At 40.5% G+C, this 27,793-nt stretch overlaps 1 protein-coding gene across 1 annotated transcript; it reads right to left on the reverse strand.

Annotated features, from left to right (window-relative positions):
- Positions 1 to 1,675: 1,675 nt before the first annotated feature.
- LOC140465015 (E3 ubiquitin-protein ligase RNF182-like) lies at positions 1,676 to 27,438 on the reverse strand. Its single transcript, XM_072560802.1, has 2 exons — positions 27,384 to 27,438; positions 1,676 to 3,121 (listed from the first exon to the last, which is right to left on the reverse strand). Exon 2 carries the CDS (start codon positions 2,959 to 2,961, stop codon positions 2,224 to 2,226), a length of 738 nt encoding a protein of 245 aa, XP_072416903.1. The 5' UTR covers positions 2,962 to 3,121; positions 27,384 to 27,438; the 3' UTR covers positions 1,676 to 2,223.
- Positions 27,439 to 27,793: the final 355 nt, after the last annotated feature.

The raw sequence follows: 27,793 nt of genomic DNA on the forward strand, positions 1-27,793 counted from the left end.
ATTTAACCTTTGCCTCTCTAAACTTCTACAGTGCCTACATCTCATTATCTAATAATGTGCACCTCTCCAATTTCCAATACTATACAGCTATGAAATCTCCAACAATATGCACCTCTCCAATTGTCTGTATTGCTCTGCATGTTCAATGTCTGTAATTTTCTCTCATTTTGGGAGTGTGGAGCTATCTCCCACCTCACATACAGTCAGTTCTTCTATCTTGCAATGGTTGCATTCGTGTGCAATCCTACGTTTTAGAAAAATCATGCTTTAGAAACAGCACTTAAAGTATAGTTGTTACAGTCAAAAGATGTTTAAAAGTTTGTACTTTAGAAACAACGTCCCCAATTCGTCAATCGTGTTACAGCGAATTCATGTGAAATGCATGTTGTAGCAGAACGATCTGTAATGTCCATCTCCTCAATCTCAACAACATGTGGCTCTATTATCCCACAGTATTCAATTACCTAAAAAAGCAGCTCCAATCTCCCACAAATGTATATACTTCACATGTTCACCTATGTATCTCTTCAATCTCTCGCAAAGTATAGCTGTAATCTTCACATCATTTCCAATAAAATCCAGATTGCTTGAATTTCCCTGAGACACAGTCATCTGAATTTCTTCCCTAACCTCTGGCATTACATAAAGGGTTTGGAGCTTCAACACCTAAAAGCAGGGATTTTTTTGTGGCCAGTTAATGCACAGTTGTGAGAAGATAAAATGACTTCATCCTGAAAGATAATTATCTGAATTGAAAGAAATCTAGATAGCTCTTTTATGTCCCAAGTCCTTCTGCTCCACTGTTGTTTGCAATTCCAATATCTTTTATCATGTGCTTTATAGAAGCGTTATCTGTGACTGCTACTTAGCTTTATAACAATACCATTAAATATAAAGTTCAAAAATGACCATGAATATTATTCATTATCCAGGTGTAAAACCCTGGATTATCAAATGGTGTAACAATCACAAGTACAGGTTCACTTTCATTTCAACTTCAGCCCCAATCAAACTCTCCTCTGTCTGTTTCTGCAGGCCACATCGTATTGGTGGCTGGCTTCACATAAAAGCATTTTCCACTTTTATTAAGGTGCCAGATTAGTGCATTCATGAAACTTTGTTTAACAGCTTATTTTTCAAACAAATGAATCCTGGAAAATGTATAATTCAATTGCAAAAATGTTTAAACTATACACAAATATTTTTGATTATAATACAGCAAAGGATTAGTGCACCTATAATAAGACTCTAAGTTTTAAAGGCCTATATTCCACATGCATGTATGGTTTGTTTGGGTATAGTCAGTACATTGCTTGTTATCAACAGTTCAAATGATATGCTGTTTGATACCATTTGCCAGTTTTTGGGATACTTAGCCTACTTTAGCATCACTCTGGCACTGAAACCAGTCAGTGCTTGCAAAACTAACAGTGTCCAATATTAAATGTAATTGGGAAACAGTTTCTTAATAACCCTGAGAGTGCAAAGAATCATGCTGACAATTAATTTAGGATTATCAGTCTGGTTTGCAATGTGGTGCACCTGCATGTACTGAAAGCTACATATATTAATACACAGGGCTCTGTTCTTTACAGACAGAAAGAATACCTGCAGACGCTACACCTGTTACAACACATAAAAAAGTTGACAGACATGTTAAGGTTCATTCCTCTGGGCAATGCCCTAACTAATCAATCAGAGTCAACCTGCCTTCGTTTAAAATTTAAAGAAACCATGGCAGTTAATCATTAACTGGTGCATTCTACATAACAATACCTCTGTCAGAGTCCAAATGACAACCAATCAGTACTCTCCTATCTCTCAGTTAAAATGCCATTTTGTTTTACATTGGTATTTATCATGAGTTATCCTGATGTGTGTAAGATGAAAACCTTTGACAAAATCTGTCTTTTCTCAGCAATATCAAGTTCTGTACGAGCAAACGTCTAACATATTAACATGTGCCTTTACTTCCCTTTGTGCTTTTCAGTTCATAAACATCTCACTTTTGAAAAAAGTAATGAGCCACAAGAATATATTACACACCAAGTAAAACAACTATCACTGTATATAACAACTTTCTACTGCAGAACAGACCTTCCAGCCAAAGCACAATTGCCAAATTACACAGTTCACAAGCCAAAGTTAATATAAGACACAAAACTTGAATTCCTACAACCTGTCAATGCGAGTGTAACTCTTACATACGTTTAGATTTTGCTTTCATGAAGATATGCAATCTAAAAACTCATGACATAAGCACTGACAGAAACCATAGACCATAAGCATAACAAGACTGGAGGGAACAAGACTGACAAATATGATCCCTAGTGTGACCTTCTGAATCACAAGCAGATATACACCAAGGGGTAAAGAGCTGAAGTACAGCAGTCCCAAAAGCCAGACTAGAATTTTGCCTATTGCACGACAAAGAGGAGGAGTGCAATTCCAAATTGCCCACTGCTGAGACATTGAGGCTATTGAACCAAAATTGGAGTCGTAGAATTCCGTGACTGATGCTGAGCTCTGAGATTGTGGGGATTCCCTTTGAACCTCCATGATGGTTATAACCAGACAGTTTGAGGATCGGGAGGGGCTTCCAAAGGAAGATAACCTTTTTGGAGTCAGCAGAAGCTCAGATGGGCTATCCATGGCAAACTTTCTATTCTTCTCCTTGCATACAAGGACAGCAAGAATATTATTATCATCTGGGAGTCCACCAACTTCATCGACTAATACACTGGTCTCATACCTGCAGAAAGGACAGCTAATTATGCTTTGTGAGGAGTCTCCAAGGTCTACAATTTTGTGCAGGCACCTGGCACACACCCTGTGAAAGCATTCCAACAACTTGGGTTTCCTGTTCTTCAGATTGTAAGGGTTGTAACAGATTTTGCATTCCAACTCCTCAGAAGAAAACCACTGTTTCTCAATAGGATTCTCTATAGTCTGGCAATTCATAATGAACTGTTCAACCACAACAGCAACAGCTTATTTTAGAAGGTCATTTGTGATATCCAGTTTAACATCAGTAAATCCAGACCGGAAGCAGCATTGCACATGGATAACCCTTCGCCTGTCTTTGTGATTGTGGTCCCAGGCACGTAAACTATCAGACAATCTGCAGGGAGAAAGAAGGTACACATTGTTCATTGTGTTGAAGCTTTAAACTCTGCTCAGAAGAACAAAGATTTTAATTGTTATTATGCAGTAAGTGAATGGTTCTCAATAGGACTAATGTTAACCAATGAGTAGCTAGCCATTTATATGCTTTATAGGGTTTGTTCAGCAAATCTGCTGGCAAAGACCTTCAGCATAAACACCAGTTGAGAAATCAGTACTCCAGGACCAGAACTGCAAAATGAACTTTATTCTTTGACCATTGCAATTCAAAACTGACTAGTCGATCTATATTTGTGAATGTATTCATTGTTTAAATAAGATAGAAGTTCACGTAAATGCCTTGAAGTTTAGTTAAGAAGGCAATTTACATTGTCAGAAAAACAGAAACTAAAGGGCAAATTTTTAAAAAGTTAATAATAAATTTAAAACAGCTATCAGCAAGAACTGTTCCTGAAATACTGATCAATACTTAGAATAATCTGCACCCTGGTAGAGGTAGAAATATTTGAGACATTTAGAATGCAAGTAGATATATTAATATAGGGATGACCAAACTTTGTGAATCCGAATCTTAGAAATATGGAGGCCATTACTATAGTTTAACTCTGTTTCCATTGATAATGGTTCCATTGATACTGCTGCCTCACAGCACTCGGGATTTGGGTTCAATCCCAGATTCTGGGTGGGTTTCCTCTGGGTCCTCCAGTTTGCTTTCACAGTCCAATGATGTACACGTTATGTAGATTGGCCATACTAAATTGCCCATAGTGTCCAGGGATGTGCAACCTAGGTGTATTAGCCTTGGGTGATGCAGGTTACAGAGATAAATGTGGGGGTTTGGGGGGTGGGAGGGGGGCAGGCAGGTTGACTGAGTCTGGGTGGGATCTCTTTGGCGAGTTGGTGTGAACTCCATAGGCCGAATGACCTGCTTCCATACTGAAGGGATTCGGTGATTCACTTGAATAATTCTAGTTGCCCCAATACATCTGCAGGGGGCGGTACAGGGTCACATCTCAGCTTAATTGCTGATCCTACCAAATATTGACTGGCAATGGATTGTTTCCATGTCATTCAGCAGTCCCCCATTAAAAGATGTAGGCAGGTTTTAAAGAAGTTGTCTAGCTGAAGAACTATTCCAAACCAAACAGTGGAACATTTGGAAAGGCGAGTCAAAGATTGATTAAAGAGGTGAGTTTTAAACCAGTCTTATAGAGAGGAAGCTGAAGGGGCAGAAACCTTACCGGGAGGTGGGGGGCAGGAGGAGTTGCAGAGTGTCAGGCCAAGTCTAAAACTAAGATGGCACAGTCACATGGTGAGTAAAAAAGGTTTTGCCACAAGCAGTCCACCATGACGAGTGTCCCCTTCTCTCTGAGGCACTGTCAGAAGAAGGAGAATATTGGCAATGTTACAGAGTCTGTGCTAAATAACAATGTTTTCATTTTTCATAACAATGTTTTCATCTACTTTTTCTACATGTGTTGTTATTCGGATATTCTATTGTATATTGAGGGTGTCCAACCTAAGGCCCACAGACCACATTCAGCCCATTTCATATGTCCCCACATCTGCTTTAATTTAAAGTTCAGTCACAGATTTTGCAAAGAGCTATTCCTGTTGCAGACTCTGCAGTGAGCCAATCAGCAAAAAATGTGGTGGTGGTGGGTCAATCTAAAATTGGAGGGATAGCAGTAAGCAGTCTGAGGCCTGCAGCCATAGTGGTAAGTCTGCGGCCTGCCTCTGGGAGTAGACCTTCTGCTTTCGGTACAGGTCTCTAGCATCAGCAATATTTCACAGGAGGAAAAGAGCAGAATCTGGAGCTAGGGAGGTACCCTTTCACCGCAATCAGCCTCATTCCTAGGGACCTTCTCGCAGCAGTCATTAAGGCAGAAGTAATACTGAATGGTGTTCTGTCGGGCAACCTTGCTCCTATTGTATAAAGGAAGGTTCTCAGTCACATTCTGGTAGAGCTGGTCTTTTTGTTGGAGGCACCCTGGATGGCTGTGACAATCAGAGCCAAGCAGGAGTGTAGAATCCAGGCCAGCTTGATCGGGTCATCTTGGCTAGTCATAGATAGCCAACTGAGGTCACCACCTCCAAAAGTCAAAGAAAGAGACAGGCAACTTCCCATGGGGAAGTGGCTAGAAGGAGCCTGAGCTCTGGCTGTGCAGCTAAGACATCAAGAAGCCACAAGCTCCAACCTTGTTGAGTGACTGGTTGGGATTGGCAGCTCCCAGATTACTCCCCCAGTAGGTAAACAGCCTGGTGGGACATGTTGAAATTCGTGCAGTGGACTGCCACCTCCAATCGCTGCAGCACTGCCTTGAGTTGCCATGCATTTTCAGATTTCTGAAGCCGTTTTGCTGTTCGTGGTCATTTATTCTGAGTTTCTTTTGAGGTTCTCTTTGAGATCAGTGAAGTTGAGAGTGCAAAGCCCCTTGGATAATAATCTTGCAATTAAAGAGGGTAGTGTAAAACACATTAAAATTCATAAGAAAGAGGGAGTGACGGGGAAAGAAAAGAAGAAAAAAAGATGTGGGTGAGGAAGAGAGAGAGAGAGCGCCCAGGCTGAAAGTCAGCAAATTTTAAACTCCAGCTTTCATGAATATTCTGCTGAGACCATAGAAATTAGGAAAAGGAGGAGGCCGTTCAGCCCCTCAAGTTGCTCTGCCATTCAGTATGATAATGATTGACCTTCTATCACAATGTCACATTCCTGCTCTCTCCCGGAAGGCCTTGACCAGTTTAGAGTGTGCCTTGCTAGAGGTGATGCAAGGTGTGTTAGCTAAAATTCTTAGGGTCAGCTTCAGCTGCCACCCCCTTCCCCGATAATTGTGAATTGGGGCTGATTCTTTTTTTTCTTTCAACCTTTGCCTGACCAAACGTGTGAAAAATGACTATTATTAAGCTTTGAGGCTTGGCACTTTTTAAATTGTCATTTATATTCATTAATCATTTCAAGGAACAATTTATTGTTTTTGGATATTTTTGATGAATTTCATGTTTACTGTTGTGGCTCTCTGAGGACGATAAAAACTGATATATGATCTGTCCATACGGATAGACTGGCCGTCACTGCCCTAGCTAAAAATGGCCTCTTCACTATGTGACCCATAATAAGGCATTATATCAGGTTTCAGAGATGGCACTTAAATTTATAGTATACAGTTTAAGATAAATGGTGTAAAACTCACCTCCCAATGCAGAGCCTCCCTCGATAGGTCAGACAATTGTTTTTTTTTGCACATCACATTAAATAAAGCATGAGCCAGGAATGAAGACTCATAATTTATAATTCACAATTTGTATGGAAAACATTTAACATAATTTTTCATAGAGAAGAACTGGTAAATTAACAGATTGAATGACAAATCTATTAGTAGAATTTCCACCTCATAAAAAGCTGTCTGGGAAGAAGAGGTTAAAAAGAAATCTATTCAACAATTTATCACATCTCTCAGAACACCTCAAGACACTTTACGTCCAAATAATGGTTTCCTCCCACAGTCCAAAGATGTGCAGGTCAGGTGAATTGGCCATGCTAAATTGCCCATAGTGTCAGGTGCATCAGTCAGGGGGAAATGAGTCTGGGTGGGTTTCTCTTTTTGGGCGGCACAGTGGTTAGCACTGCTGCCTCACAGCGCCAGAGACCCAGGTTCAATTCCCGCCTCAGGCGACTGACTGTGTAGAGTTTGCACATTCTCCCCGTGTCTGCGTCAGTTTCCTCCCACAGTTCAAAAGAAACGTGCAGGTTAGGTGAATTGGCCATTCTAAATTGCCCGTAGTGTTAGGTGAAGGGGTAAATGTAGGGGAATGGATCTGGGTGGGTTGAGCTTCAGCAGGACGGTGTGGACTTGTTGGGCCGAAGGGCCTATTTCCACACTGTAAGTAATCTAATTTAGTTACTTTGAAGTTCAATCAATGCTGTTTTGTAGACGAATGCACCAGCAATTTATTCATCATTGAGATCTCATAAATATTAATGAGCTGATTGAGTTGTTAATCTAATTGTTTGCATTGGTCTAATGAAATTATTCATTTGTCTGAGAGTCTGAGTTGTTTCCAATGTAGCATGATAATGTTGATGGAGGACGGGTGCTCGCTAGGAAAGAATTAAAGAAAAAATTGATGTGCTCGTGATTGTGTTAGACCACAGAGTGGAGCCCGCAGAGAGTTGGGTTCCTATTGAGAGAAGTTGAGAAGTTTATTGACAATTAATTATATATACAAATATAAAATCTAAGACTTACATCAGTTCTGATATTTGTGATAGTTCAGTTCTCATGCAATCTTGTGTTCTAAGAAAAATGGTGCAATAGCTGTACCTTTTAAACTAATGGCGCTGGAACCAAACTAAAGCCAATAAGGAAAGTTCGCATTCTACAAGAAACGGTGTAAATTATTCAATCCCATTAAAGCCAATTTGCGATGAAGAAACATGCATTATAGTGGAACCAATAGGTCCCATCTGAGTTATGTATTTACTTAATATAAGTATTACATTACTTACATAGTTAATACTTATGCCAGCAGATTAACAGATAAATTGGCTGGCTGCTTGCTAACAGATCAACTGACTGAACAGAGATGGGGATCACTTATACGACAGCATCACATGTTATGATATCATCTAGTTGTCTTAAAAATATCGTGCACTTTTGAAATAAAAACATAAAATGCTGGAGATCTCTTGCATCTGCAGTACATTGATTTTATTTTAATACTTCTGAGACACCTGTGCAATAATACAACATCCCCTATTTTACTCTTTAACAAATGCAGAACCTGTTCGGATAAATATAGATAAGGATGAACATCAGCATATTATCTTTATACATTAAGACGCCAGTTTGATAGACATATAAAACAACTAGATCTAGTCCATATACTATCATGGTTATAGTATGCATAGCCGTATTCTGTGATGTGCAATTCATTGGTGTGGACAGATGTGTTTAACACATTCCGAATGTATGTTTGCCAGAGAGATACCTTCTGTTTCAGAATCATCATCTTGTTTGTTTATCATGTCAAGTCAGATGTCTTGTCTGTTTCATTGTAGGATTAGAGCATTATTTGTGCTCGTGTCGTACAACTGAGCTGGATACAACAGCTCAGATTTTCTAATGAAGCGTAGATGAGAGTTATGCATGGGGACGCAGCAGAATCCCCAGTGCAGCAGACAGTGTGGGAAATGCCTGGGAAATTCTCTACACTTGAACCCTCTGAAAGTATCCAGTGAAGAATTCAGAGGCCTCTGCTGCAGTTAAGTAAATGGTTACCCAGGGAAAGTTAGACAATTAAAAATCTAAGTAACTATAAAACTCAATTTACCCTGCCAACGATTGGGAGGATGTGATTGCATTGGATAGGGTGTACAGGAGATTCATTGGGATCTTGTCTGGGATGGAAAGTTTCAATTACAAGGAGAGGCTGAACAGGCTGGGGCTGTTTTCCATGGAGCATGGAGGCTGAGGGGTGACCTTATAGAGGTTTATAAAATCATGAGGGGCACAGATAGGATGAATAGCCAAGGTCTTTTTCCCCGGGGTACTGGAGTCCAAACCAAAAGGGCATAGGTTTAAGGTGAGGAGGGGGAAAGATTTCAAAGGTACCCAAAGGGCAACTTTTTCACGCAGAGGGTGGTATGTGTATAGAATGAGCTGCCAGAGGAAGTGGTGGAGGCTGGTACAATGACAACATTTAAAAGGCATCTGGATGGATACATGAAAAGGAAGGGTTTAGAGGGATATAGGCCAAATGCTGGCAAATGGAACTAGATTAACTTAGGATATCTGGTTGGCATGAATGATTGGACCACAAGAGTATGTTTCCATGCTGTCCAGCTCTATGACTCTAAGTGGGAAAGGACAAGCATACAATATTAACACTGAGAACAATCTCTGAAGGTTACTACAGACTGGTTAGTTTGTCCCAGGACCAATTGTTCCTATCTTGATGGGTGGTGCTTATTGTGTTATATCAGTTAACCCTTTCAGGTACTGTCTAATGCAACGTCCTATTTCTCCAAACTTTTTTATTTTTCTCTCTCACATGTGCTGCCAGACATGTTGAGTATGTCCAGCAACAACAGTATTTTGCTTTTGTAAAACACATTTAAAAACAGGTTTAAATTTAAAGTTATTATCAACAATATTAATTGCTTGTGCTGTAATGCATTTAATGAATCCATCTGAAGGAATGATTGATACAATTATTCAAATAATAATATCGAGTTTAAGACTGGTTTTGCTGGCAATGAATTGGAAGAATTATGTATAAAACATTGTAAAACCACAGTTTAAATGCTGTGAGGAAGTCAATTTGGCAAAACTGTTTGTAACAAGAACCTTTAGTATAAGACATGGGATGTTTTACCTTCATCTAAAGAAATGGGCTTGCCCCTGATCTGAAAGATGACATACCCATCAATACAACACTCCATCAGTATGACATTGAAAACCAGTTTGAATGACATGCTCATGTCTTGTAGTGCAGCTAACTCTTTGACTCAGAGGTGAGAATTGAACCGACCTAGTATTGGCTCGTTTGAATTGAATTATTTTAAAAATGTCTGTTCACAAGTGGCTGAGATTTTTAAATGCAATTTGCGTTCCACAACTCTATCAATTTTCCCACAATTATGGAAAACCAGGAACACTGATAAAAAATTAAAGAGGCTGATGAAGGGTGGCACAGTAGTTAGAACTGCTTCCTCACAGTGCCAGGGACACAGGTTCACTTCCAGCCTCAGGTGACTGTCATGTGGACATTTCATGTTCTTCCCATTGGCTGCATGGACTTCCACCAGGTGCTGTGGTTTTTCTCCCATAGTCCAGATGTACAGGTTAGGTGGATTAGCTAGGCTAAATTGTCTGTAGTGTCCAGAGATGTGTAGGCTAGGTGGGTTAGCCATGGGAAATGTGGAGTTATGGGAACAGGGTGGATGTCTGGGTTTGGGTGGGATGTTCCGTCGAGGGTTGATGCAGATCGATGGGTCAAATGACCTCTATCTGTGTTGTAGGAATCCTATAAAGGAACATGAAACTATCACTTCACTTATTAACTCTTTAAGAGCAATTGAAATTGATACATACTGATTGGATAACCAGCTATCTTGTGTTTTCTGGGATCGTCCACTAATTCTACGTTTGCCCCACAGCCCAATTCTTAGCTCCCAGGATAGCATTTGCCTGCTATTTCTCAAACAATGACTGGAAGTATGCTGGAGAGTCTCATCTTGCCAATGTCCATGTTAGACTAAGCTAATACTTATCTTTGTCATGAATGCTCTGTGGGACTTACTCAGCCATGAGGGGGAGAGGAACATGGACTGACTTGTGCAAGAGAGCAAAATTTAAGAAACAGTTTGAAATACGAAACGGAGAAAACTATCAGCTCGTAATAATAATGGAACTTATTTTTTCTGTCAGTTCTTGACTACTTGTTCCTCAGTCCTGACATTGCTTCGTCTTCCAACCTTCACTACTGTCTGCTCCACCACCATAAACCACACCATTACCCAAACCCAGGCCTGAGGAGCTTGAGTGGAAGAGGGTGCATTGGGAGTTCTGGTTGAAAATGATGGGGAGTCCGTGTACTGACAGCTCAATTATGGCTGAGCAGGCCCTAGCCCCAAATACAGTCCCCAAATTCACTCACTCCAAACCCCAGATCATGCCTTCCATCCCCCACTCTGACACTTCTTCTGCTCAGTGTCTCCTGACAACATATCTCCATCCTATTCCAAGCCTTAGCCCCCAAGTCTGAGCCATAGTCTCCTTTACCTTACTCAGGAGTGACCACTTCTCTTGTGACTTGCTGGCCTCTAGGATATGGGCAAGGAAGCTCAGACACGCTTGGATTTGCCTTCACATTCCCAGATTATCACAGCACCTTTGTCATGTCCACCACCAGCTCCTTAAAGATATAAGCTCACCCCTTGCAATCAGTCTTGGTGTTATTGCATGGCATGATTATTTCCTATAATCACAATGCTCACGGTATTAAAACAATCACTGATCACAGACATATTCGGAAACCTTCCTAAAAAATCATGACCCTCTTTTTTTTTCTCTCTGTTGCAACAGCCATCTCTCATAAAAGACCTAAGGAGGTCAACCTTAGTTGTTTACCATACCACACTGTTCAAAGATGGCTATGTGTCCAGACTGCTAGATGGATGTCTGGATGTCCATGTGGATCTGCTGAGGTTGTTACAAGTCCAGTTTTGATTGCTGTGCAAAAGGTAGGATTGGATTTCCAACATGTGTCAACCTTCTCAGTTGATAATACCGATGCCTATTTTAGGATTGATCACTCCGCGTATACTTTCTGGAAAGAACCCAAAGCTTTTAAAAGTTTGATTTGGAGGTGCCGGTGTTGGACTGGGGTGTACAAAGTTTAAAAATCACACAACACCAGGTTATAGTCCAATGTAGATAACCACCTGATGAAGGAGCAGTGCTCCGAAAGCTAGTGCTTCGAATTAAACTTGTTGGACTATAATCTGGTGTTGTGATTTTTAACTTTCAAAGCTGGTTGTTTAACTCCCATTGTCAATAATCAATTCAAAGCAGGTCTATGTCAATTAGATAGAGATACATGAGTTAGGGTAATGATAATGGTCACTCCCCTTCATTGGCAGTACAACATTAAACCTTCAAATAGTTTATAGTTTGTTGGTCTGGAATGGCTTGAGCAATAAAGTAGATTGTTACACATTGGTTATCATTGAGAAAAGCTGTAAATTGATTTTTGATAGAAAGAATGGCCTCCTTGTTCTCATGGTTTGAGTAGCATGGATTGTTTATGCATTTTCAGAAGTTCATTATTATAAACAAAAGAGCACCACGAGGGTGCCATGTCAATCCACCTAATGTTCTGTACCAACTTCTTCCCAGTGTTTGAAGAAGTCAACCTAAAGATACAATCCACACAAGCATTCCCATCTGAGCTATATGATCTAATTCAGTGCTTACATAGTCTATTCTGCAAAAGATGAATAAATAATTTCTTTTGGATACCAAACACTGATTCAGCTTCCTAATCACCAAGTCATTTGCAAGTCAGCAACAACTTTATATTTTGAGCAGTGGCTTGACCTGACAAGTAACAATCTGCTGTTTTCTCTGAAAGGTCTAAATTTGAAGATGTTCAAGTGTGACTCCATAGCTAAGTCACAGAAAGATTCCAGCTTCCAAGCACATTGCCGGTTGATGTTCTAATATGATGAATATTGTATTCTCAAATTACTGATAAAAGACATTGATCGGGAGAAATCAATTCGAAAAAGGCAAGGTCTTCCCAGGCTCTGAACAACATTGGCCATGGCAAAACAAAATTGGGGAAATCAAGCAAAGCTTTTCTCAAAAGAGAGAGCAACATCTCATTTTCTAACTAAAGTCTGGACATCAAAACACTATTCTCGCTGGTGCACAATGAGAATCTGAACAATTGATTTGGAGGTCTAGGGGTAATTTTGACACCGAGCCATCATTCAATAAAAATGAAAATCCAGAGACTTGTATTACTGGTAGCTGAATAAATACTGCCAATTTTATATTTACAACAAAAGTCAATAACAGACTCACAAGTGTAACATTAATGACATTGGCAAAACACTGAACTAACACTAAATTGTAGTTGTAACTTCAGTTAAACACAGACTTCAGTCTTGCCAGTAATACGAAGTAAGGACATATCTGTTGTACAGGTGAAGTATGAGATAAAGAAAGGTCTTATACTTTATCCCACCTTTTATGACCTCAGGACATCCTAAAGTGCCACATTTAAATATGTTATCACCATAGTGCCAAAAATGTGCTTACTAATTATCCACATACTTCCACACCCAGCAATGAAATAAATGATCATATCTCCAGAAGAACTCCTCTACTAATTTTCACATAGTGTAATGGTATATTTTAAATCCATCTGGGGAGATCTTTTGTTAATTATTTCATCTCCAATCCAATGCTAACAAATCAATGCTCTTTTAGCACAATTTCAGAATGAAGGGCCAATCATGACTGAGAGGGAGCAAAATTTCTTCACACAAAGGATTGTGAATCTTGGGAATTCTTTACTCCAGAAATCATTCATCATCGTTGAAGATAGTTAAGGCTGAGCCAGGCAGATTTTTGGTTTTTCCAGGCATCAAGAGTTTTGAGGAAAGGCAGGAAAATGGAGTTGAAGCTTGAGGTCAGCCATGATCATTGGACCGTATAGTTTTCTCCCTTTCCCTATCCATTTTATGTCTTGACTACTGCACTGAACTCTAAGACCAGGTCTTGTGTTCAATTCTCTGACATGGGGCTTGGATCCACAACCTTCTATTTTCTTGGCAAGAGCATAAGCAATGGTTGTCATCAACTGATTGCTTTTGACCCTCAGTTAATATGATTAATATGGATTTCATATATCTACTGTATCCAAGGAGTAAATACGCAGCAAAACCAATGAAATACATTAAATTCAAAAGTCCTCTGTGTGCTTGATTGTTGGTTCATTTAGGTGACAGTATATTTTTGATTGCATCAATACAAAAAGCAAAAGACTGCAGAAACTGGTATTCTAAAATTTAATAAAATGTAGATTGTTAATTTCCCAAGGTACAAAAACAGACACATGACATGACTCTTATTACCCTCTTCCTTTAGAAGATGCAAAAAAAAAGCATAAAAGGGTTACTTAAAGCTCAAAACAACATACAATACCATTCATTAGAAAATACTGAAAATACTCCAACAGCATGCAAATGGTGAGAAACAAAGACAAAAGGATGACCTTTCACTTGAAATATCTTTCTGATGGATTCCCTACTCTTTTGGGCAGATGTGTCTCCAGCACTTAGGGTCATCTCGACACTCTATGCCTTCAACAGTCCTTAACAGATGACCTTATTGTGACATACACAGGCTACAAGAACTTCAGACATCATTGATGGGCTAGACTAAAGTATTACCTCAAACATTATTGCTGAAGTGGTCTGGCTGTGGCATTCTGCAAAGTTCAGTGACACTTCTTTAGAGAAATACTGAGTTGATGTACTGGCTTCATTTGATAGTTCTAGGTACAGATACCTGACCTTGTGTACTCAGCTGATGTTGAAAAGATAAAAACCTGCAGATCTTTTGAGGTACAAAAACATTTGCATAACATGCCTTGTGTGATCCTCTTCCTTTAGAGCATGCAACAAGATATACACAAAGGGATACCACAGCTGCTCCCATAGTAGCATCCAGTGCAGTTCACCATGAAAACAGGCACCTTTGAGGCAAATGATGAGGCAAACTTCAAGGAAAAGCTGCCAGAACAGATCCAAAAACTGGCAAAAAAAAAATGAAGAAAAACATTTTCAGTTCTAAAGTGCATTTCCAATGAGTGTGATGCAGGCAGGTTCATTTGCAGTGTTCAAAAAAAAAGGAAAATTATCTGAAGAGAAGAACATTGCTGGGTAAGTGTAGAGTAGTGGGCTTTTCTGACTGGCTGTTACAAAGAGCTCAACATGGATGCACTGGGTTCTGGGCTGGAACCTTCCTAGGATTCTATTCTATATAAATATCATCACAGCAATAGCATCTCAAAGGAACAAATATTTAAAAAGTTACACAAGTCTAAACAATACATATTTAACAGTAATAGTGAAAATGAAAGAAACAGACATCTATATTATGAATTGTTTTAAAAGGGATGCTGATTTTCTGAAATGTTTAGACATTTCGAGCATATTGGGGGGGTGGGGGGACCTTTAATAATAGAACAAAGAAAATTTACAGACCAGGAACAGGCCCTTCGGCCCTCCAAGTCTGAGCCGATCCAAATCTACTGTCTAAACCTGCCGCCCAATTCTTAAGCGTCTGTATCCCTCAGCTCCCCACCTACTCGTGCATCTGTCCAGATGCATCTTAAGTGATGCTATCGTGCCTGCCTCTACTACCTCTACTGGCAACGCGTTCCAGACACCTACCACCCTCTGTGTGAAGTACTTGCCGCGTGTATCCCCCTTAAACTTTTCACCTCTCACCTTGAAAGTGTGACCTCTCGTTATTGAATCCTTCACCCTGGGAAAAAGCTTGTCTCTATCCACCCTGTCTATACCCTTCATGATTTTGTAAACCTCAATCAAGTCCCCCCAATCTCCTTTTTTCTAATGAAAACAAACCTAACCCACTCAACCTCTCTTCATAGCTAGCACTTTCCATACCAGGCAACATCCTCGTAAACCTTCTCTGCACCCTCTCCAAAGCGTCCACATCCTTTTAGTAATGTGACAACCAGAATTGTACACAGTATTCTAAATGCGGCTGAACCAATGTCTTGTACAATTTTAACATAACCTGCCAGCTCTGATGCTTAATACCCCGTCAAATGAAGGCAAGCATACCATATGCCTTTTTGACTACTCTATCCACATATGCAGCAACCTTCAGGGTACAATGGACCTGCACTCCCAGATCTCTCTGCCCATCAACTTTTCCCAAGGCTCTTCTGTTCACTGTATAATTTGCTCTAGAATTAGACTACCCAAAATGCATCACCTCACTTTTGCCTGGATTGAACTCCATCTGCCACTTCTCCGCAACTCTCCAGTCTATCTGTATTCTTTGACAGTCCCTTATCCTTTCTGCTACTCTGCCAATGTATGACTGGGCATTCATGATTTTGTACAAAACAAACTGGGGGAGGCTAGGTTAGTAATTCATAGATTCAAGTAATTTTCTGGGGACACTGGTTCAAATTGAATTTGAATTCAATAATAAAAATCTGGAATTCAGGGTCTAATGATGGTCATTGTCAATCGTTACAAAAAAATCCATTTGGTTCATTAACATCCTTTCGGAAAGGAAACTGCTGTCCTTATCTGGTCTGCCAGACCACAGCAATGTGATTGACTCTTAACTACTCTCTGAAATGGCCTATTCAGTTTTACCAAGGGTGAGAAAGTCTCAAAAAAAAAGAAATGAAATTGAACAGATGACCTGGCATTAACTAAGGTGCCAGAATCGACAATAGCAAATACAGCGCTGTTGACCCAGGTGAGTTTCTGCAGTGCATCTTGTAGATCGTACACACTGCTGTGACTGAGCGTTGGCGGGAGAGGGACTGAATGTTTGTGGATGTAGTGCCAATTAAGCAGGCTGCTTTGTCCTGGATGGTAGGAGAAAGTGAGGACTGCAGATGCTGGAGATCAGAGCTGAAAAATGTGTTGCTGGAAAAGTGCAGCAGGTCAGGCAGCATCCAAGGAGCAGGAGAATCAACGTTTTGGGCATAAGTCCTTCTATGCCCGAAACGTTGATTCTCCTGCTCCTTGTCCTGGATGGTTCAAACCACCTTGAGTACTGTTGGAGGCTGCATTCATTCAAACACTACAGAAATTCACCAAAGCTCTGTAGACAATGCTTTCCAAACCCACACCACCAACATCTATAAAGACAAGGACAACAGATACATGAGAATACTATCACCTGAAGGTTCCCCTCCAAGCCAATCACCATCCAGACATGGAAATATATTGCTGTTCCTCCAGAGTTGCTGGGTCAAAATCCTGGAACTCTCTCTTCAATGATATTGTGAATGTAGTTATAACAAATGGACTGCAGTCACTCAAGACCAACTTGGAATGAACAATAGTATTCACCCTGTGTATTAATTTAATTTTGAAATTCTAAGCATAACAGGTATTTCTTTGTTCAGATCTAAACATGCTTTCTTTTTTTACAATGCTATTTCAACAGGCATTCGCACATGATTGTTGTACAGTAGGGATCTCCTCTAACAAAATTCTTTGGGAAGAGACGTTTCCAACAGCAATGCCTGAATCAAAGTTAGATTATTTCTCTATCTTCGCAGATGGGTGATTGTGAATACGTGAGGTGGTGGAGCATCCCTTGGGCAGCTTGATCACCTGGCATTTCTCCATAGATTGTTCTCTTCCATTCCAGCCAATAAAACCAATAGGTGGCAAGAGTCATGATGGGGAAAAAAGTAATGAAGAGCAGCTAGTAAAAGGAATGATGAAATCCTGAGTCTCAGCAAAAGGAATACCAATAGAGACACAGAAAGAGCCAAGAAGGACTTTAACATGATGAATATAAAAGGAAAATGCAGTGTAGATGCTGGATATTTGCAATAAAAGCTGAAAGTGCTAGATTAACTCAACAGGTTTGAGACCATTTGCAAAAGAGAAAAAACAGAGTTAATGTTTCAAGTAGATTGCTGGAGAACAGTTGTATTCAATTTGAAGAGTTGAGTAGAATTTCTTACATCCAAAACAGGTGAAGTTGAAAGCGCAAAGAGCATTTAATTAGGCAGGGAGGAGGCTTAAGCAATTCCTGGTGTCTTCCCAGCTCCATTGGGTTGGAGTTAAGTATTGTTGGGAAGGTCTATGGTCATGTAAGGGCCTCAGCCAACCACTACTGGGGTTAACACATCTGCAGGTGGGCCTGCAAATGAGCCACTTTCCCTCGCAGAGAAAATAGAGGGCAGGCAGCCTGGTGAATTACTGAAGGTCAAAGACTTTGGGTAATGGAGTGGTCACTCACTGTCAACCCCTGCTCTTACTTCCAAACCACCTGCTCGTCTCCTGTGCAACCCCCGTTGTCTTCTAAATGGTGCTGCTGGCTTTGGATTTGCTCGCAGCTCCTGTTGGGAAGGATGTCTGCCCCATTTCCCCACTCAGGGACCTTATTTGCTGGATTAAAGCCCTCCCTCTCAACCTTTTACCTGCATGATGGCAAAAAGGTAGAATGGGCCTTCTTCCTAAGTCAGTGCCAGTGCCTTGTCACCCTTTCAGGCAGTTAATGAGACCAATGGAGATTCCACCTATTAATTCTGCTTGTCTCTATAGATGCTCCGGACCTACAGAGGTTTTGTTTGATGTTTCATGGCCAACGGCTAAATGTTGCATCCCTATTAACGCTGAATGCTATTCCGGGTTGCAGGTAAGAAGTCCATTTCACTGGAAAGTTATGGGTCATGAACTTTCCTGATCCAGATCCAACTGGAAGTTTGAGTGGGACTAAAGGTAAGTTAACAGACCAGATTTCTATCAAATGTAGCACCCTTTTACAACCTCGACCTGCTCCATTTTCATCCAAAAACAGAAACAAAACCACCCCAACTAAATGTCTTGGGGAGAACTACATAACATAATTCCATAAATTCTGACTATTTGTATTTGTGAACTTTGTTTTTTTCCCCCACAGATTTGAAGAACAGCAGTGCCAACTCCTCTGGCAAAGGACATGAAGCTAATTTCCAGGAGCTTGATTATATTTGATGGGCACAACTTACTGCGAAAGGTATTAACTTTAGACCATAAATTGTAAATCCAATGTTCATACTGTGAATTTACTACTTGAAATCCATTAGGTCAATCAAGCTGCAGAAATATCCAAAATAAAAACAAAAGTTGCTGGGAAAGCTCAGCAGGTCTGGCAGTGTCTCTGGAGAGAAATCAGAGTTAGCGACCCTTTCTCAGAACTTGGTTTTTGATTAAAGAGCACCTCCAGTTCTCTTAGTTTTCACTCAGAAATATCAGGTCTGTCAAGGTGGATAGGTGCTTTGAAAGGGTTAATACCAGGGTGTGCCATAAGCCCCATCTACTATGATGATGTCATATAAACCTGTGGGCTGAACAATTTAGGATCAGAAAGGAAAACTAATGTCGGGTCCTCTGCTTAGGGCAAAAGTTTATAAGGGTCTGAGCGACGTGGGCTTTGGGAAGATGTCTGACCAAATTGGGTGACAACTGTGGGGAAGCCCATCTTGATGTCATGAGCAACTCGTTTCATCTTTTGTGCTATTCACAAGCAACAAGATAAGGTTCTCACAAGGCAGCAGTGAGTTGCCATTTGATGGGGATTACTCTGGTAAACTCCTCGGCTTGTCTGATTATTATTCAGCCACCCATCTTACCAAACCAGTTAAACAGTCTTAATTTCGGGTAAACTTGACAAAAGAACCAGAGTGACCACCTGGTAGATCCAGCTCACTGCTTACTCCAAATGACCTCCATGCTGGAAATCAGACGACACCAGCTCAGTGCACATTCCTTGGCTGCCAACATGTTTGTGGATATTGGTATTTGATACGTGGCAGCTTCCAAAAACCCCCAATGCTCTTCTCCAGTTCAAAACAGACAGTTCTGCACTTCAATGCTGTACTGCAGGCTGTACTGAAAACTATTATTGTCATACTGCAGCAAGGAGACTGTGCGCTCAGGGACACTTCTAACAGCATGCACACACTCTGAGCCAACCAAATGCTCACCACATTCGCACCTTGCATTGTCTTGCCTTGTCATTTTGTGCATAGCCCCCTCAGCCAGACAACTGAGCTCACATTACTGTTGTCTTGCTGTTATCACTGAACACAGACACAAAGGCAGGAAGCTGGTCATGCTTGTCATCAGGTCTCAGTCAATTCAAAGGGGGTTCAAACATTCACCTGGGGTTTCCCAGCACAGAATGTCAAAGGCAACCTCCAATACCAGTCCAGGCCCTGTTCAGGACATTCAGAATCAGGATCTACAATCACATTAAGGGGTAAGAAGCCAGATGACAGGCAGCACATCACCTGTCTTGACTCTTTCTGCTCTATCATGGACTTTTTCCTCCAGGAATGGGGGACAGGTAGATATTATAATGGATGAAAGGGAGTAGCACAACTATGTCTGTTGGTGCCAATGGAGAGGTGTCCTGAGTGAGTTAGCAATACATAGAGCATACAGGATTAGTGCTGTCAGAGATTGTGGTGAGTGAGGGAAGATGTTGCAGGTGTCAGTGAGATTGGTAGAGCATGAGCATTGGTGAGAGGTGGGTCCAATAGCAGTGATACGGAGTGTGAGGTTTTGGGGAGAAGATGGTGACATTAATCCGAGCAGAGTAGAGAATGGTATTGGCCTTCTCCCTACACTGCTGGGTATTCCTCCAGAAGGCTGAGACTGCTTTAACCTTGGACCAGGCTCACCATCTTTTGGTATCGTGGTCTCCACCGCTGGTCATGGAGGAGAAATACCTGCATCAGTACCATTCCTTCCAGCACAATCTCCATGACCTTGCTCTTAAAGCAGGGGACCAATTTCCCACTGTCTACCATATTCAGGGCAAATGTCAACTAACATGCAGGGCAGTTCCAGATAGTGCTTGTACAGATGCAGAGAGATCACTTAAAAATTGTGCAGCTGCAAGGGATGTTAATCAATTTCGGGATATACGCTGAGTGGTGAGCTGCTGTGAAAACAGCGTGAGTAAAGATGGATTGAAAATCCATGAGAGAGACTATAGGGGCATGATAAGTAATTAATGAGGTGAGTTTGGAGAGATACATCAAGACAGTCGTTAGGCCTCACAGTGACAGACCTGCAAAGACTTGACCAAGATGATGCAAATTTCAGCCTATCATCTCAACAACAATGTCTATCATATCAATGTAACCTGTAGTTTTAAATTTTTTAATTCACTTGTGGGACGTGAGCATCACTGGGTGGCCAGGAATTATTGGCAAGTGAGGGGTATTCCATCACACTCCTGACTTTTGGCTTATAGGCTCTGGGGAGTTAGGAGGGGAGTTATTTGCTGCAGTATTCCTAGTTTCTGCTCAGCTAGCCACTATGGTGAGTCCAATTGAGTTTCTGGTCAATGGTAACCTCCAGGATGCTGACAGTGGTGGATTCAGTTATGGCAGCATTCAATAGTTAGATTGTTTCTTACTTGAGATTGGATTGCCTGGTATTTATGTGGTGCAAATGCTCCTTGCCAGTTGGAAGGCCAAACCTGGATATTGTCCAGACCTTGTTGCAATTGAACATAGAATGCTTCAGCATCTGAGGAGTCGCATATTGTGAACATTGTGAAATTTTCAGCGAATATCCCAACTTCTGACCTTATGATGGAGGCAAAGTCAGGAAGCAGCTGAAGATGGTTGGACCTATGACTCTGAGGAACTCCTGCAGAGATGTCCTGGAGCTGAAATGATTGACTTCCAACAACCACACCCATCTTCCTATATGCTAGGTATGACTCCAAGCAGCTTGCCTGGAGAAAGTGAGAAATGCAAATGCTGAAGAATCAGAGTCAAAAAGGGTGGTGCTGGAAAAGCACAGCAGATCAGGCACATCCAAGGAACAGGAGAGTCAATGTTTCAATTCCTGATGAAGGGTTTATGCCTGAAACATTGACTTTCCTGCTTCTTGGATGCTGCGTGACCTGCTGTGCTTTTCCAGTGCAATCCTTTTCGACTCCAAACAGCTTTCCCCCCTAATACCCATTGACTTTAGTTTTGCCAGGGCTCCTCGATGCCACACTTGGTCTTGACATCAAGGGCTGTCACTCTAACCTCTGGAAGTCAGCTCTTTTGTCCATGTTTGAACAAAGGCTGCAATGAGGTCAGGAACAGAGTGGTCCTGGCAAAACCCAAACTGGGTCTCAGTTAGCATTAGTTGCTAATATGCAATAAAGTATATCTTGTCTTCTAGTTACCTATACCATGCAAGACCATCCAGACCTTGTAATTTCCTACACTTAAAAGTGGATGGTAGCAGCAGCATAGTGTGCCAACATACCCATAAAAACAGCTTGACACCATTTCAGAATTACAATGGCAAAGATGCTCTATGAATTCTATGAAGTAACAGCATAGAAGAAATCTATCTGGACACTTGAAACTGCGCCAAATCCTCAGAGCAGTTCAAAAACCAATGGCATTGCCCTGTCTCTTCCTCATCCTTTTTATTCTGTTGCTTCTATAGATCTCCTCTTGTCTCTTGAAATATGCAATAATCGAAGCCTCAAGTACATCTTGAGCCAGATGCGTAGCATGTTTAAGTTCTCTGTGTAAATACATTTCTCCTAAGCCATCTGTAATAACTCAGGAAGCCTGACTGGAAAGGAGCATAGTTTATTGCTGCACAGCAAAATAGAGCTATATCTCATGGCATACATATAGAAAGTACATATACTAGTCCCAGCTTGAATAGAGGGTCTGCTTTCTTCTCTTTATACCTATAAATGTTATCACACAAAACTGAATAGCATCTTTTCCATCACCAAATCACCATGACATTTTTTTTAATATATAAACTACTAACCATCAGCAGTAAAATCACCTGTGTAGCCAATTAAGTATTTATAAGCAAAGTCCATTATGGGCAATGCCAACCATCAAAAGTGAAGGGACGGGGGTAAGGAGAATGAGAAAGGACTAAACTAAATTGGAATTGGAGAGGGAAATGAAGCCCATACCCCTTCACACTGGATATCCAAAGATCAGGAGCTTGGGGATGAAGTCATAGAGATGTACAGCATGGAAACAGACCCTTCAGTCCAACCCGTCCAGAAGATTTTTCAGTTAGCTAAAAAGGGGGTGCAATTGCCCACAACCAAAATATACATGGTTCACAGACTCCACAGTGCCACAAAATAAACGGTTCCCCCACGGTGCCCAACTTTCTCCAAAGGCATAGAAATCAGCGATGGACAATGTGTGCTTCCACTCCAATGACAATCGGGCAAGAGGGAAGACAGTCAGCAGAGATGACCACCTCCCCAGCCTGTTTCCAAGCTGAGGAGCAGACCCACGAGGAGGTGGTCAGGTCTCCCTACATCCCTTCATACCAGGTGCCTAAAGACCAGAAGCACTGAGCAGAAGTGCAACCAAGAACACAAAAGAAGGTTTTTCAAACAACTAAAAAGGGAATGCAAACACTCACAACCAATATGTACATGGTCCACAGCATTACAAAACAAACAGCTGGGCTGGGAGCCTGGGTGTCCTTAATCAAGGGCTCAGGTAATGAGTTGCAGCTGGGCAGCCCATTGCCTGTTATTCAGTGAGCTCCTCAAAGAGGTTAATTGATGATTCTCCATGAGCATTATCACACTCTCTCAATCTCAGTTTTAAACTGATGATCTTCATCAATGTTAACTAAAGGAAAAATGTACTACTGTTGACCCCATTAAAACTTGCACCGTGTTAAAAAAAATTGACATCTCCTCTTAGCCTTCCCTGCTGCAGTGCTAGAACAGATTCATAGTAGCTCAATTCTCACCTCAAGCCTCTGATTTCTCATTCTCAGCATTATTCATTTTTTAAAGCTGTTAAAGTGGAAAATAAATTATAAACAACTCAAAAAATAAGTATATAAATCAAAATCTAAGATCTTAGTTTATGCCACTTTGGTGTAATTAGTAGATAGTTGTAATAGTAGAGACAGAGTTAATGACTCATACAAATGTCATCTGCGCACGAAGAAGTTGCCCTGAGCTGACACTTGCTCTCTAATAAATCAAAATAACTAAACCACAATTTGCCCAGAGGAACTTGCTTATTTCAAGTGCTCTTCCAGCACCACTAATCCAGAATCTGGTTTCCAACATCTGCAGTCATTGCTTTTACCTATTTCAAGATGAAACCTGAAACACAAATACCATCCATCAATCTATCATGAGCAATTTAATTTGACTGGGTGAAATGTAAAGTATTATAATTTGGGTATGGGTGGAATTACTCAGCGGCTGGATTTTGCAGATTGCTACATATCTTATGCTCACTGCCAGAGTGAAAAACTGCTGTTCTGTTATTTCAATTTTGAATGATGGGCAACTTCTGTTTTAGAATGTACCAATCCCTGTTGCTCAGAACTGGAAAGGTCAAATTTCTGTTTCCTACTTGCTTTCACAACAATTTTGCCAAGGACAAATATATCTGCGCGGTTAGAAATCGGTCATGACCCATTTTCAGGTGTAGAATTAGCAGTGCACAGGTTGCACATACCGCTCCACGAACAAGTGGCTCACCTGAAATTAATGCCATGGGACGCACATTATCTGTCATTCATGTCAGCTGCTGGATCCTGCTGTGCTTTGAAAGACAGCCCACTCACTTCAGACAGATCAGTGTCTGACTAATTGCTTTTGCTGGCTGCGCTGCTTCGGTCTGCTATGGAATCCACATTGTGCTTCCAAAGAACTGTTTGACTTCTTCAATGGTAAATAGTTCCTAGGTCATATCCACACCTGGAAAATCTAAGCAGAGCAGACGTGTCTGGTGTCTCCTCTACTTCGACTGTTCAACCTTCCAGAGTTCTAAGCTATTCATTCATGAGGAACCTTACACCTAGTTTTGAATAACAGCCATGGTCAAACATCACTTATCTGAACACATTGAGAGCAAACAATCACACAGCTAATTTCATTACCATCCTTATTATATTTGTATGTAAAACATGGTCATAAATACTTAGCAATATCTGGCCTAAATCATCAACCTGAAAAAAAATGTTATGATCAAAAATAAAGTTAAAATTCACACAACACCAGGTTATAGTCCAACAGGTTTATTTGAAAGCATTAGCTTTCGGAGCATTGCTCCTTCATCAGGTAATTGATGAGCAGGGTCATAAGACACAGACTTTACTGCAAAGGATTAAAGTGTTATGCAACTGGAATGATACATTGAACAAACTAGATTGTTGTTAAGTTTTTCATCTTTCAGAATGGGTTGCAGTGTTCAGTTCAGACCTTTTTTGAGTCACATTCTCGAGACAACTTAAAGTTCTTTTAAAAAAAGTGACATCTCATCTCAGACAATGTGTTAAATGTGTGAGGTTAGAGAGTGTCTGTATCCCAGTCTTGAGTCAGACTGGTTCTATTTCCAAAGTAAGAATTTATAAAATGTTACATGGATTGACTGCTTGCAGATTGTGCATTTTTTGAGTAAAATAGAATGTATCTGCAAATATAATTCTGCAAATACAAATTCACCCCATAGACTTATATGTGTGTGCATGTGCATGAGAGAGAATGTGTGTGTAAGTAGGTGTGTGCGTGTGAATGTGAATGCACGTGAGAGAGTGTGTTTGCATGCATGCAAGCTTGGTAAAGTGTGTGTGTGAGTGTGAGAGAGTGCGTGCGTGGGTGTGATTTTAAGGGCTGTATATGTGTGTATATGAGAGAGAGTGTGTGTATGACAGGGGGTCTGCCTGAGTGTGCGAGTATGTAAGAATGTGTATGTGTGTGTGTGAGAGTGTATAGTGTAGTGGACACGAACCCAAGGTCCCAGTTCAGGCCATCCTCATGGATACTAAACTTGGCTATCAGTCTCTGCTCGGCCACTCTGCTTTGTTGCCTGTCCCGAAGTCCACCTTGGAGGATTGTCACCCGAAGGTTCGAGGCCGAATGTCCCTGACTGCTGAAGTGTTCCCCGGCTGGAAGGGAACACCCCTGTCTGATGATTGTTGTGTGGTGTCCAATGCGTGGTAATCCTTTGCTATAAATTCTGTGTCTTATGATCCTGCTCCACAACTACCTGATGAAGGAGCAGCACTCTGAAAGCTAGTGCCTCCAAATAACCCTGTTGGACTATAACCTGGTGTTGAGTGGTTTTTAACTTTGTCCATCCCAGTCCAACACCAGCACCTCCACTTCACAATCACGATCAAAAATGACATCTGTGTTCTATCTTTCTCTACACTGTGTGCATCTTACGAGAACAGAAATGCCATTGTACCTGCAGGCCATTTACTTTTAACAGTTTTGTTTTAGATCACATTGCAGACAAGAAACAAAACACTGGACGTTGGTACTTTAATGTTTGTTTCTCATTTTAATGTGTTTTATTGTGTTCAACAGGCAATCAAATTCTACAAAACATTTTTACTATTTTCTATTAATTGAAGATTTTTAATGTTTATCATCTTGCTGACCCAATATGATGGCTAATTCCAGTTTGTAAAGATTTGAAAACGTATCCCTTTTTCTGTATTCAGTTGACAATTTCAGAATTAATATTATTTTTTTGATTGACGGTTGCTGAGCACTTTTGCCAGTCTTGTTCATACAAATATTAAGGTGCAGACTATTCATTTTGGAATGAATGTAATTTGCGTAGTAATGACCAGCAAGATGCACAATAAATGCCAAGTGTCCCTTGGACAGAACTATTTATGGAAATTATTGAGAGAGTGTTAGAGGTTGGGAAGAATTCCTTACTATGAATATGATCAAAGCATTTGTAGTGATTTGGAAACTGATTTCTTTTTGCTATTTCACACCTTTATAATTCTTCATCCAGTCCAAGCAGACTGCGTTTTTTGAATGAGGAATATTATGCCTACAGTGTGTTTCAGAAAGAGAGATTATCAAGTCATTACTTTAGTCTTCACACCATCAGGCAAGTAAAAGAGATATAGGTGCTTTTGATAGTCTTTCTTCTTCATTATCTGTTAGGTTTTACCAGGATTATCTTCTTTTCATGCTCCCCATGTATGATTGATCAGCTCTAGTCAAGATGATTCTACTGGCCTAAATTCCAACTGAAAACTGAACACCCATCTCAAATGACACCATGCATTTAAGTTTTGTTTTTGCACAACTTGACAAACTAACAAGAATTGTATTACAAACAAGACCTACCCGTAGGCCTGTTTGGTTATTAACTCTTGAATTTTCCATCGTCTTTTTACTTTTTATGGAAAACAGCACTTTCTGTTCCCTCATAAAACCAACATTCTGTGAATTCACATTATAAAACAATCAGAAGCACGGAACTGTTTTTCTGTTTTTCTTCGTACTTGAAAGAGGCTGGACCTCTTTGATCTTACTTGTGAAATAGTAAATGAACATGCCAACTATTTTTGCAATTCTACTTATCTATTTACCTTCTGCCCCTATCTCTACACAGTCTGTGGATGTCTAACATTCATAGCTAAGTGCCACATTTAAATCAATTTGAATTTATGAATTGACCTTGGGGTTGTAACTTAAACAGCGCTTAAGGTATGATCAACAATGCACAAGCACCAAGTGCTGATACCCAGCACGCAGTGACCAGACAGAAAAATGTGTTTGTTCATTTCAGTAAAATTGATTTTATTTTGTGAGATCCACACTGAATATCTTACAACATATCCTATTGTTCATTTCCTAATATGCTGTAAATATTTCACGTTAGACAAACATCATTTCATGGTATTTGATGAAATAACGATACCAAAACACCCACCATCCATCAAACCTCATTTCCAAAAGGATGCACTGACATTTGTAGAACTCATATCTGATCTGTATGAAACAAACTGACATCAGACTTGTTACAGAGTATCTTCCAGGGAACAATTTGACTTGTATTATCGAACCATGTTTAAAGGTAAGACCAGATTGCTTAAGTTCAGTTTTATCTTTTCTAGGGAAGCAAGTTTGTTCTGAAGGTGATTTATATCTTTAATGCTCGCATAACGTCTAAAACGAAAAAAGAATTACCTGTTAAATCCCAGATTTATGGAATGGTGCACTCCATCATCAGAACTGTGTAACATGCCTTTGTTGCTTCAGTGAGGGACTGATCATCTCTGTCACCTTGGTAACAGTGTGAATCAAAGAAAAAAATGAATAAAGCACATAACATTCAGAGCCTGCCCATGACTTGCTGATTTGCTCTCTGTGAAGCAAATGGCTCAAGGCAAAATGCAGCACGATAATGACCAAAGAGTAACTGGTGGTGGAAGTAGGTTTAAATGAGACTCGGTCAGACTGCAGCTCATTCACGCTCAGCCTGTCTGGTAATATAATGGCAATTTACATTACAGTCCATACAATGTAGAGTGGAATCTATGACTAATGCCAAATAAGAAACCAGCTACCAATGCAGAGTAATATGACTGTATGTGGAA

This window comes from Chiloscyllium punctatum, chromosome 41 (genome assembly GCF_047496795.1).
Source record: "Chiloscyllium punctatum isolate Juve2018m chromosome 41, sChiPun1.3, whole genome shotgun sequence".
In the NCBI taxonomy this organism is placed as follows: domain Eukaryota; kingdom Metazoa; phylum Chordata; class Chondrichthyes; order Orectolobiformes; family Hemiscylliidae; genus Chiloscyllium; species Chiloscyllium punctatum.